This window comes from Haliotis cracherodii, unplaced genomic scaffold, assembly GCF_022045235.1.
Source record: "Haliotis cracherodii isolate W230 unplaced genomic scaffold, xgHalCrac1.p SCAF_3, whole genome shotgun sequence".
Classification (NCBI taxonomy): Eukaryota; Metazoa; Mollusca; class Gastropoda; order Lepetellida; family Haliotidae; genus Haliotis; species Haliotis cracherodii.
This window is the reverse complement of record NW_027266286.1, coordinates 7,722,513-7,734,977: the sequence shown is the minus strand read 5'-3', so window position 1 is coordinate 7,734,977 and position 12,465 is coordinate 7,722,513. Positions and strand designations below refer to the sequence as shown.

At 37.7% G+C, this 12,465-nt stretch overlaps 1 protein-coding gene across 2 annotated transcripts in view; it reads left to right on the top strand.

Moving 5' to 3' along the window:
• The window catches only part of LOC139474275 (neuropilin and tolloid-like protein 2), a 216,688-nt gene extending 205,022 nt beyond the window's left edge, over positions 1–11,666 (top strand). For both annotated transcript variants that reach the window (XM_071257216.1, XM_071257215.1), the window contains 2 exons: positions 4,101–4,250; positions 4,811–11,666. In XM_071257216.1, the coding sequence (XP_071113317.1) occupies positions 4,101–4,250; positions 4,811–5,184 (524 nt within the window). In that variant the 3' untranslated portion in view covers positions 5,185–11,666. The remainder of the gene's footprint in view (positions 1–4,100; positions 4,251–4,810) is intronic.
• The last annotated feature ends 799 nt before the right edge of the window (positions 11,667–12,465 follow it).

Here is a 12,465-nt window from a genome sequence, read left to right as displayed (position 1 = left end):
TAGAACGACCTTTCGCAAACTTTGACCGACAACTGAAATGACTAACAAGATGTTGACATCAGGCAATTAGAAAGCAGCTTTCTCGAGCTCTACAGCACTCGTTTCAACCTGGCGGCTTCCATTTCAGACTACGCTTGAAAAATATGTTGACACAGTTCCCGATTAAAATTTTGAAAACTGAACAAACGAACATTCCAGAATTATTAATACTAGTATATGGCTGAGATTGTATGGCAGTGCTCCCTACGTACTGTGCAACACCTCTTCCATTCAAATGTTTCTCCCATGGAAGCGAGAGATAGACGATGATTTTAACGGAATCAGTCGTACAGGCTGTAATTGTCGTTCGGAATACCCTGTGTTAACGTTTTCGAGGTTGCATGATTAGAAAACACTTTCCGACTGTCACTTTCATGATCTGGTAAGCAACACTTTGATTGGTCACATAAAAGATCGTTCTAACGTGACCCGTAATGGGATGTCTTGAGATCTTTGCTTAGCGATAGCGAGAACTAAGATCTGATTTTAATGAGATTGCAGAAACCCAGGCATATATGAATTATGAATTTACAAAGACTCTAAAACATTTTGGAGTTACTACATTCTGTATTTTTCGAATACAATCCGTTGTCATGTGCAGTTTCTTCTTCTTGCAATTATTTACCACTTCAGAAGTTTCCATCTAAACAAAAGTAAAAAAACCCAATAAATACAGAAAACACAAACGTTCCCAGGACAGAACACCATCTTGAGTGTAAATGTCATGGCACTTCATCACAACAGTGTGTATAATATCCACAATACAGAACAGTTGTTATTGTTTAGAATTGTCCATATACTTGTTTTGAGATACACAAATCAGATCTCTAAACACTCCACTCATTTGTACTGAGACTTTGATGCCTCTAGCTAAGCCAATTGCCTGATTAGAAAATCCACCTGACATGATCTCTAATGAAGGTTTATCAAGGTTTGACAGGGAAAATCTGATTTCAATGAGAATGAGAATGAATCTGCTGGTCAGGTGACTATTTCTAAATCTTCATGGACGGTTGATAGCCTTGTGGTTAAAGGGTTTGTTGTCACCCCAAAGGCCCAGGTTCGATTCCCCACATGGGTATGTAGCAGCTATAAAATTTCTGAGTCCTGTGATGGGATTCGAACCATGGACCTTCTGATCCGAGGTCGGACACCTAGTCCACATGACCAAAGAGGTTAACCCTATCAGCAAGCTGACAAGGTAAGGATGTCATCTGTGGGATGACTCCACGCCCTGTTACATACTCCCCCATCAACAGAAGGCACGTCCCAGGCCGCATAGTAGGTTACTGAGGCTTATTTTGCTCAAATTTAATATGAACATGCTCAGCCCCACATTGGGCGCCAATGTAGCGGCCATAACATGACCAAAGAGGTTAACCCTGTCAGCAAGCTGACAAGGTAAGTATGTCATCTGTGGGATGACTCCACGCCTGCTACAGGTACAATGTGTGAAACCCATTTCTGGTGTCCCTTGCTGTGATATTGCTTTAATATTGCTAAAAGTGGTGTAAAAACCATACTCTTCTCCTGCTTCAGATGTCTCTGCTTTTTGTTGGTTGTCCAAAAGTGTATACTCACTTAAACCCTTAAATCTTGCCAAACCTCCAGTCATAGTGTTCTAAGTACCACCGCATGTTTGTTGAGGTGAGGTGAGGTGAAATGGGGTTTAACATTGCGTCCAAGATTATTGCACTTACATAGTGACGTGCATGCACGTGTATGTGTGTGTGTGGCTGCTTGTACTAGTCCGGACTGATGCTGATTTATAGTGCTAGCACACTGAGATACCATGCCGCAGTTTAACATGAATACCACACTCAGACACAGTATACTGACTCCGAGCCGACCAGTCCTTGTTTTAGCCCCTTAATGCCGAGTGCCAGACAGGGTAACAACAAGTACCATCTTTTATCGTCTTTTGGTATTACCCCGGACCTTCCCCTCTCCGGGCGGACGCTCTACCATTAGACCACGGAGGCTGTCGCATGTTTGTTGAAGCCTCAGTGAGATATAGAGCCTTTTCTAATCTGAGAAAGCATAACAATACATGAATCTCATAAAGTCTGAGTTGGATTCACAGACTGGTAAGTCCTTCTTTAACAATGTTCAAGATTATTGAACCTCAAAGTAAACACTATGGAGGCACACTCAAAACCTATTTCTAGCATCAGTTTGGAAATGTGTTTTTTCTGAAATCAATGGCGGTTACTACGACCTGGGTTATGAAGAACTAACCTTTTCAGTGGTTTCAAACAGTTGGACACAACGGGTCTATAAAACCTTTCAGCAAACTCAACTCCAATATTGAAAGACAGGTTTTAATGAGATTGGCCAATGCAGTGATGGCCTGTAACGTGTTGCCTCGAGTGCTGACATGCTCTCGAACTAAGCCCATGGTGTCACATGACTCCTTTGACAACGATCTCTTCCTGATGTCGTGCTGGAATGTCATTCCAACTAAGATTTTTAAAACAAGATCAATATTTTCTCAGTCAATTTAGATTAATTATGGCAATGCTGAGTATTGTGAAATACACAAGCCTAATAGAGGTTTCCCCAGTGGCTTGACAATAGTGGATGAGAGCCTGACACAAAAGTAAAGGCGAATACATCAGGGACCATCAAATGATGGTTAGATCACCATCTTGTAACAAATCCATGTCAGCGCCAATGGTATTTTTAATGGTTGGTCTGGAATTTGACTGACAGGCACTGGGTTTCAAAGTGATTTGGTTTCAGGTAAAGAGATGTACACATGAGAACAATGGAGAAACTAGTTTCTCTGTGATGAAGTGTGATATTATTTTTATACCTGATTAGGTCTGAATATATACCGTAGAGTTTCTTGATTAGAGTGAACTTTACTCAAACAACCTGAGAAAACATATGGGACATCACAATGGTCATTTACTGTCATGCTTGTTCCGCCCATTTACTCTGGGGACTCTGTGGCAAAATAGGTCCCAGAACCAATGTATTAACTAATGACGATCAGATGGTGACAATGTGTGGCCTGGTCAGTGGGTGTCAGCATTCAGTCTCTAGTTTGACCAACCAGAAACATCCAGCTTCAAATGTTGAGCATACTCAGTTCTCTTTTTGGAGAAGCATCCAAAACTATTGCGATTACACATTGATGCGTGCGTGCGTGCCCTTCTTGATTCTCCTTTCAATAAAACAGGAAATCTGTTCATTTTTTCAAGAGAGGGATATATATGTCCAGATGGACCAGTTGGTGGAGAAAAAAAGGTTGTTTCATTTTTGAGTTGGATGGTATTTTCAGAAGAGCAGGCACAAAAATACATCTTATCACCGCCACTATCTCAATTGGCACAATATACATCAAATGTCACTTTTAGTTTCAACAAAATCAGTAAATGCACTATCATGTGGCAGGATTTCAGCCCATAGTCTGGTTTGTTTACAGGATGCCGGGAGCACTACTGTGTGGTGTCAGGCAACAAACACAACTTCATTTGCAAATTGCGTGAGTGGCAGGTGCTACCAATAAAGCAGGACATGCTTACCCTTTTCCTGAACACCAGGAGTCATCAATGATTTTCAGAGATTCATTCTTATAATTTTCACTGCTATTTTGCCTTTATGCCCAATGGAATCTGTTTCATCAGGTATTCAAAACTGGGTATGTTTTCATTCATTCATTCATTCATTCATTCATTCATTCACTCATTCATTCATTCATTCATTCATTCATTCATTCATTCATTCACTCATTCATTCATTCATTATCATACATTTGACATAATTCATAAAGTCAATCCCAGAGAAATTTCAGGCTCGAATATCTGCCGAAACAGGTTCCAAAATCTGCATAATAATGATGAAAGTTTTATGGGTGGAATCACTGAAAATCATTGAAGACACCAGGTGTTCCTGAGAAGCATGATCATGTCCTGCTCTACTGGTAGCATCTTCCACTCACACAATTTTCATTAAAAGTTTTAGGTGCCAGTGAGTAAGGAGATGGTAAAACATGTTATTTGTATTAACTGAGTAATATATTGTTTTGCACACATGGAATCTCTGTTTTTTTCCAGCAGGAAACTGTGACGAGTTTCTGTGTGAAGGAGGGAAGTCCTGCATTTCCACGATATGCCCCTCCATGCCCCGCTACTGCATCAACAAGTCACTGCGATGTGATCGCATCCCAAACTGTGGGCCCTTTGACGACAGTGATGAGAGGAGATGTAAGATGTCGTGTACCAATAAACACAATATCAAGAAACACTGTATACTTATTCAACAAGTTGTAAAAAATACAAATTAACTGATGTTTATTATATATATAAATTGTTTTAATATGGTAACTTGTTACCAGTATGTTGTAAACAATTTCATGTATTGATTGTGTCAATATGAACTAATGAAACTTGGTCTGGAGGTGTAAAATTGAAAAACCCAGTCCTTCATGCAAATTTCAATCCAACTTACAAATATTTTTCATCAGAGTGTGTAAGTTCAATAAAGGTAACATCAGGCAATCATTATGAAGATAAAAAGAACAAGTATCCTACACTTTCCAAACTTATATATGTTGAGTTATTTGGCCATATATTTAAAGGCCATGAAAATTTTATTGTCTTCTGGTTTAGCTAGAATATGCCATCAGAACAGATTTGTTCAAGAAGATTGGTAATATTTTGTCTTGTGAATTCATTTTATGCCTTCTGACGAAAAAAAGATCCTGGTGATAAGAGATGCATTTTAGTCACGACCAGTGAACATATTTATTTATTCTATTTTTCAGGTCCCCGAGAAATCTTGATCATGACCGCTTGCATAGCTCTGCCCAGTCTCGGTGTCATTGGACTGGTCATTCTAGTTGTATACTGCTATCGGTCAAAGCATGTCACAAAGTCGTTGTCACAGGAACAGCCATTAGCCAATCAGAGACAGGTATCTCGTGACTCCATGAGTCCGTCACGGAGTCAGTGTATGATGCATACAAGTTTCATCGATGGCAAAGTGGGTGGTGAGGGTGATGGGGGACACATGGACAAGATGGACAACGGAGCTGTTCCTCCCCCCGAACCTAGTTTTAAGACCCATCAAAAACGTGCCTCTTATCACATGATGAAACAGACGTTTGAAGACAATAATTTTGTCATTGCAGAAATTTAAATCATCGTTTCATTTAAGATTTAGTGTTAAACATCACTATTGTAATCCCTTAGGAATGAGATGCCTGTTCAGCTGCTGAATGATGAATGATGGGCAAGAGATCAAATATGAAGTCCCATCTTGATGATGAATGACAGCATTCAGTGTTCGAAATGCAGAGGATGAATTGGTGAACATGATCTGTTTGCAAAATAACAAGAATCCCCATTGCCATGATGAATCCTGGAGACATAAAAGTGTCTCTAATGATGTCTGCAGCATCAGTGAGCTGATGGAAGAGACTACACAGTGTCCCAAGGAAGTAGTTCTTAAGTCGGAAAGGATACACTTTTCATCACAGACAATATGGATTCAAAGAAGTCCGGTATTGATAGTAGGATAATTCTTCTTTGATGGATATCCGGATGCTCATGACAGAGCACATCTAGTAATGATAAGACAATATGGTAGTTCCATCCCATTGAGGGCTATAGTGACTCTACTAATGTGTCTACTACACTATTGATAAGACATTAGCCTCCACACATACTTATTGGGGACAAATGAATGAGATGTGTCGTACACTGGGGAACATATTAACATGTCATGTTCAGCATAAACATGTGACATTGTTATATTTCAGTATTACCTTTGACAACCAAATGACAAGAATGTTATTGCAGTAATTTATTTTATGAATTTGGTTATCTGAAAGATTATTTGTACATGACAGTCATTGAAACAGTTCGACAACTTGTATCAAGGCCAGTGCATTTGAAGGATACATAAATGCTTGCAATATGCAAGACATCATTGTCGTTTGACAATGATGATGTGTGGTTTCAATTCAGTACCATACACACTTAACCAAAAGTGAGTCTGAGAACTGGTATTTGATCTCTATTCAGGTCAGTATTCAAGATATTACACAGTATTGATAGTGTTACCATGCAGTAGGGATATTTATGCAAGGTTCAAGACGAACACACTGAACATGGTTGTGCAATGTGAATGACTTTTCTACCATTGTATTCATTGCTGACACATGGACAATGATTTGTGGATGCTAAAGCATCATGCATAATACATTACTCTGGAAACAAGAGGCTGAATTTGAAGTTTTTCTGTACAATTTATGTATTTATTGGTGTTAAACATTGTTTTCAGCAAGTATCTAGCAATTTGTTACATTTGATTCGTTCAGTCAGCTAGAACCCCAGATTGAATATTAGGTGTGCAGGATTAACTGCTCCTCAGTTTAGTCTGTTTTGAAGCAGCTGTATTTAATTATGTAGCCTGATGAAGTCATATCATACCATCTTTGATCAACAGCTTATGGCCTGATGAAGTCATATCATACCTTCTTTGATCAACAGCATATGGCCTGATGAAGTCATATCATACCTTCTTTGATCAACAGCATATGGCCTGATAAAGTCATATCATACCTTCTTTGATCAACAGCATATGGTCTGATGAAGACATGTCATGCCTTCTTTAATCAAAAGCATATGGCCTGATGAAGACATGTCTTACCTTCTTTGATCAACAGCATATGGCCTGATGAAGACATGTCATACCTTCATTGATCAACAGCATATGGCCTGATGAAGTCATATCATACCTTCTTTGATCAACAGCATATGGCCTGACGAAGTCATATCATACCTTCTTTGATCAACAGCATATGGCCTGACGAAGTCATATCATACCTTCTTTGATCAACAGCATATGGCCTGATGAAGTCATATCATACCTTCTTTGATCAACAGCATATGGCCTGATGAAGTCATATCATACCTTCTTTGATCAACAGCATATGGCCTGATGAAGACATGTCATGCCTTCTTTGACCAAAGCATATGGCCTGATGAAGTCATATCATACCTTCTTTGATCAACAGCATATGGCCTGATGAAGTCATATCATACCTTCTTTGATCAACAGCATATGGCCTGATGAAGACATGTCATGCCTTCTTTGATCAAAAGCATATGGCCTGATGAAGACATGTCTTACCTTTTTTGATCAACAGCATATGGGCTAATGAAGACATGTCATACCTTCTTTGATCAACAGCATATGGCCTGATGAAGACATGTCATACCTTCTTTGATCAACAGCATATGGCCTGATGAAGACATGTCATACCTTCTTTGATCAACAGCTTATGGCCTGATGAAGACATGTCATACCTTCATTGATCAACAGCATATGGCCTGATGAAGACATGTCATACCTTCATTGATCAACAGCATATGGCCTGATGAAGACATGTCATACCTTCTTTGATCAAAAGCATATGGCCTGATGAAGACATGTCTTACCTTCTTTGATCGACAGCATATGGCCTCATGAAGACATGTCTTACCTTCTTTGACCAAAAGAATATTGCCTAATGGAGTCCTGTCATACCATGTTTGATCAACAGTAGTTGACCTAATGGAGTTATATCATCTTTGATCAAAGGCATATTGCTCAATGAAGTCATGACATACCATATTTGATCAATGGCATATCCCCTCATGGAGTTATGTCATGCCTTCTTTGATCAAAGGCATATTGCTCAATGAAGTCATGACATACCATATTTGATCAATGGCATATCCCCTAATGGAGTAATGTCATACCATCTTTGATCAAAGGCATATAGCTTTGATGAAATCATGTCATACCATCTTTGATCAAAGGCATATTGCTTGAAGTCAAGTCATAAAATCTTTGATCAACAGCATATGGTCTAATGGATTCATGTTATATCAGCTTTGATGCACAGAGTATGGCCTAATGGAGTAAAGTCATACCTTCTTTGATCAAAGGCATATTGCTTAATGAAGTCATGTCATACCATCTTTGATCAGTGGCTTATGACCTAATGAAGTCATGTCATACCATCTTTGATCAGTGGCTTATGACCTAATGAAGTCATGCCATACCATCTTTGATCAACAGCAAAGCTTTTAAGCAGACTCATTATTCACTGATGACTTTCAGTAGTGTATAAATTTTGTAATTGTTTAAAGTTAATGCTTGCTCTCTGAACAAATTTGTGTTAATTGGTATAATATATGATTAATTAACATGCTAACCCAATAACGTGATACATTGTTGCTTCTTTTTGTAAAGGTCACTGAATTAATTTGCTTTATGCTGATTTGACCAAACATGGAAATATTGTAAATTATGAAGCTTGAAAAACAACTGAGACTTTTAACTTCATTCATTTTGTGTTAGTACAGATATTATGTGAACAGTTGAATCACAAAAATACATTTCATGCACTTAACCATTTCTGCAATATTTACTTTATTTACATTGTGGAATTGTTGTTTCTCATTTTTATGGAGCTTTATATTTTCCGAGTAACAACTGTTCATTATTAGTTGGTAGATTCATGTGTTCAACCATAGTAACGTATCTCTGTTGCAAATCTTATATTGCACATTCAGTGACATTCTAAGGAGTTATGCCAACTCTTGACTTTAACAAAACACTCCGTTATTTGAAGTCCTAGCTTATATAGCTTTTGTATAAGTTACCTGTGCTAATGATGTATGCAGTCATTCTAGATTGTTATAGTAACAATGTTTATTCAGAATTTGTGTTAATTTGTGCTGAAAGTTTGAAGTTAGGTGTATCTTTAGGAATCTGTTCATGTTCCAAATTATTGTAAAAAATAGCAACAAAACCATTTCCTTAATCATAAGAAAGGTGAGCATATCCAGCCCCACTGGTGATGTCCATCACAAACACATGCAAAGGCAAAGCAAGTGTTCACCTGAACAAACATGGGATCATGGCACAAGTCAAAGAATGAATGATCGGATATCATGTGTCAAATTTGTGTCTACCATTAAACAGTTTAAGCTGTTCATATAGATAGATATATCACATGTTTGTTTTAATGTACTTTAATGTACTTTTGTTAGTCATAAATAATTTGCTTAGCGATTTTAATTAGAATTGTTAGACCACCTGTGGAAAAATGAAAATATCTTTTAACTTTAATTTCCAAACTTTTGTGATTGTGAATGGCCCAAAAAGCAACTAGTCTTTTATTGTTTCTGCATTGATGCTATTAATGAAGTTATGTTAATGATGAATTTGACTGGAGTGGAGGACTGATGTAGCTAACTGGTTCAGTGTAGGGTAATGTATATATATTTTACGGTCACTGACTTACTTGATGGGAAGAGTTGATTGAAATACCATACCATTGTGTTAAGGTTCGACAAGTCCTTCGTTTCAACAGGTAACTCGATCGGGAAACAAAAAATTGATTATCCAAAACAATTCTTTTGCTTTTGTTTTTTGGAGATTACCTCAGTTTTCATACATTTTACAGGCCCTGTTTTTGTTGTTGACCCAGGTGTAATTTTTAACGTGGTCATTTTGTTGAACTTGGTTCACTATAAGGGCAGATAACTCACTCTTCTTAGGCTTGCTGTAAGGTTATGATACCTTGGTTATATTTATAGCCGAGCTGACCCCACCCCACAACTACCCACTGCACTTGATCTCTGGGACTGTCCCCCAGTACCTGCAAGAAAATCACAGTGTGTGTATTCCTTGTTTAATTCTTACCTTGATGACACACGCCATTTAATACGGTCGTCCCACTAGACATCCATGCATCAGGTAAAAACCACATCCACTGACACAGATGCTTGGATCACTTTATAAAAAATTGTATGAATAATAAAATGCCTCCTGCCACAATCTAATAATTAATTTATTGTGGCCTAACATATTTTCATAGTTTGTATGACTTCTCTGTATCCCCCACTCACTTGTCAAAGCACTATGACAACTGTTAAACAATAGATGTCTCAATACACAACAGAGCTGTAACTAATGCATATAAATGAATCATTATTATGTTCATTATTAGCACTGCATCTAGATATGTGTCAATAATGTTTTTAAATTTTACAAATAGAATGTATTTCTTCTATATTGTGTCCACATGTTTCTTTTCTTTGCGTCCTTTTCAGCCAGTAGGGGAATTTGATACAAAGATGTGTTGCCTCCTTTCTTTGACATCAAAAAAGGCAATATGCTAGATGTGACAATATTATTCCAATCTGTCCACTGATATTCAAAATTTCTGATTCAAATATATGTTAACTAATTATTATAACATATTTGCCAGTATTTTCAACCTATTTGTTGATCCTGACAACTATTTGACAGACTGAGTACTATCTATTCCACAGTGATAATAGTAAACTCACTCAATTTGTATTCATTTATTAAACGTATCGTGTATTTAATATGGAATATAAATGCAAATCACATCCTGTGACATACCAGCAATGTATTTAATATTTAATTTTCTTCTTATATATAAAATTTGTTTCGAAATATAAAGCGTGAATGCAAAAAAATAATTGGTCTAGATCCACGGTCCAAACAGACTCTATTGGGCGTAAGAGACAAAAGACAGGTTAACCAGGAAACAATTTGAAGGACTGGCAGATTTCTGAAGTTCTGTCATCCTGGTTGCCATTTTCTAATGCTTTTCCTAAACTTCTTTGACTACTTGCACCATGTCCTCGGTGTGTGTCATGGATCTTAGTGCAAGGAATCAATGGGCAGTTACACTGAATGTCCAGATGACTTGGATTGCCATCATCAGTCCCCTGAACACTGCACATTCTAGTCGGACCTCTGTTGTGAAGATATTCTTTAGGCTGTATCAGTTCTTTGTGGTGCTTCTAAGACTTATTCACATTCCAGTCATTTTCCAAAAACTCTCTGATCCTACCCTGAATATAGGATTCATCAAGATGTAAGAAGCAAGTAGCCGTTGCAAACAATTTAGAATCAGTAAAAAATAGTTTCCTCTAAGGGGCCGACCATTTGATATTCTGGAGATGGTGGGGATTGTTTGGAGACTAGATACGTTTTAGCTTCAGTTGCAAAAAACATGTTATTTTTAATAAAAACTTTGAGCTTAAATCTTTTGTTAAACAATGAATGAGTGAGGTTTTACGCCGCTTCTAACAATATTACAGTAATATCACAGCGGGGGACACCAGAAATGGGCTTCGAACATTGTACCCATGTCTGGAATCGAACCCAGATCTTCAGCGTGAGGAGCGAACGGAACCACTAGGCTACCCGACCGCCCCTGTTTAACAATGTAATTTTTTCCAAAATATTTTTTTTTTTTCTGGCACAATATATCGTTTTTGACAAAGTCCCAGCCTTCCCCTCGATGCCCATCCCCCCAGAATAACGAATGGTTGGTACCCAAACGTATGTCAAAGACCTGACAGTGGACTGTTCCGTCTGTTCTGTAGAAATCTTTGATTTATGCAATATTAGTGTGATATTTGACCCGCTGTGTCCGGGGCTGCTTGTTTCATGGACCACCTTCTGTCTATAGGAGTACCTTCCACTGACCATTAGTTTGTGTTGTCGGTTTGCCAACTTTGTCTTGGTTCATGTGTTGACACCTGTATGTTTTCACCATCAAGCAAGGTTGTAAATAAAGTATGTCTATGTCTCCATGTCTGTGTCTTGTTGTCTGTTACTTGTTGCTCATGGTGGGATTCTTGACCATATTTGAAAGATGAAATATGAATATAACTTGATATGACTGCAACCATCAATATAACTTGATATGACTGCAACCATCACTATAACTTGATATGACTGCGACCATCAATATAACTTGATATGACTGCGACCATCAATATAACTTGATACGACAGACATCAATATAACTTGATACGACAGGCATCAATATAACTTGATATGACAGGCATCAATATAACTTGATATGACAGGCATCAATATAACTTGATATTACTCAGGCATCAATATAACTTGATATAACTTGGGCATCAATATAACTTGATTTAACTTGGGCCTCAATATACCTTGATATGACTCGGCCATCAATTTAACGAGATATAACTTGGGCATCAATATAACGTGATATAACTTGGGCATCAATATAACTTGATATAACTTGGGCATCAATATAACTTGATATAACTCGGGGATCAATATTACCACGGACTTGTATATATAGGTCCGTGATATAACTTGATTAACTCGGGCATCAATATAACTTTATATGACTGGGCCACCAACATAACTTGATATGACTGGGCCACCAACATAACTTGATATGACTGGGCCACCAACATAACATATCTCGGGCATCAATATAACTTGATATAACTTGGGCATCAATATAACTTGATAAAACTCGGGGATCAATATTATCACAGACTTGTATATATAGGTCCGTGATATAACTTGATATAACTCGGGCATCAATATATATAA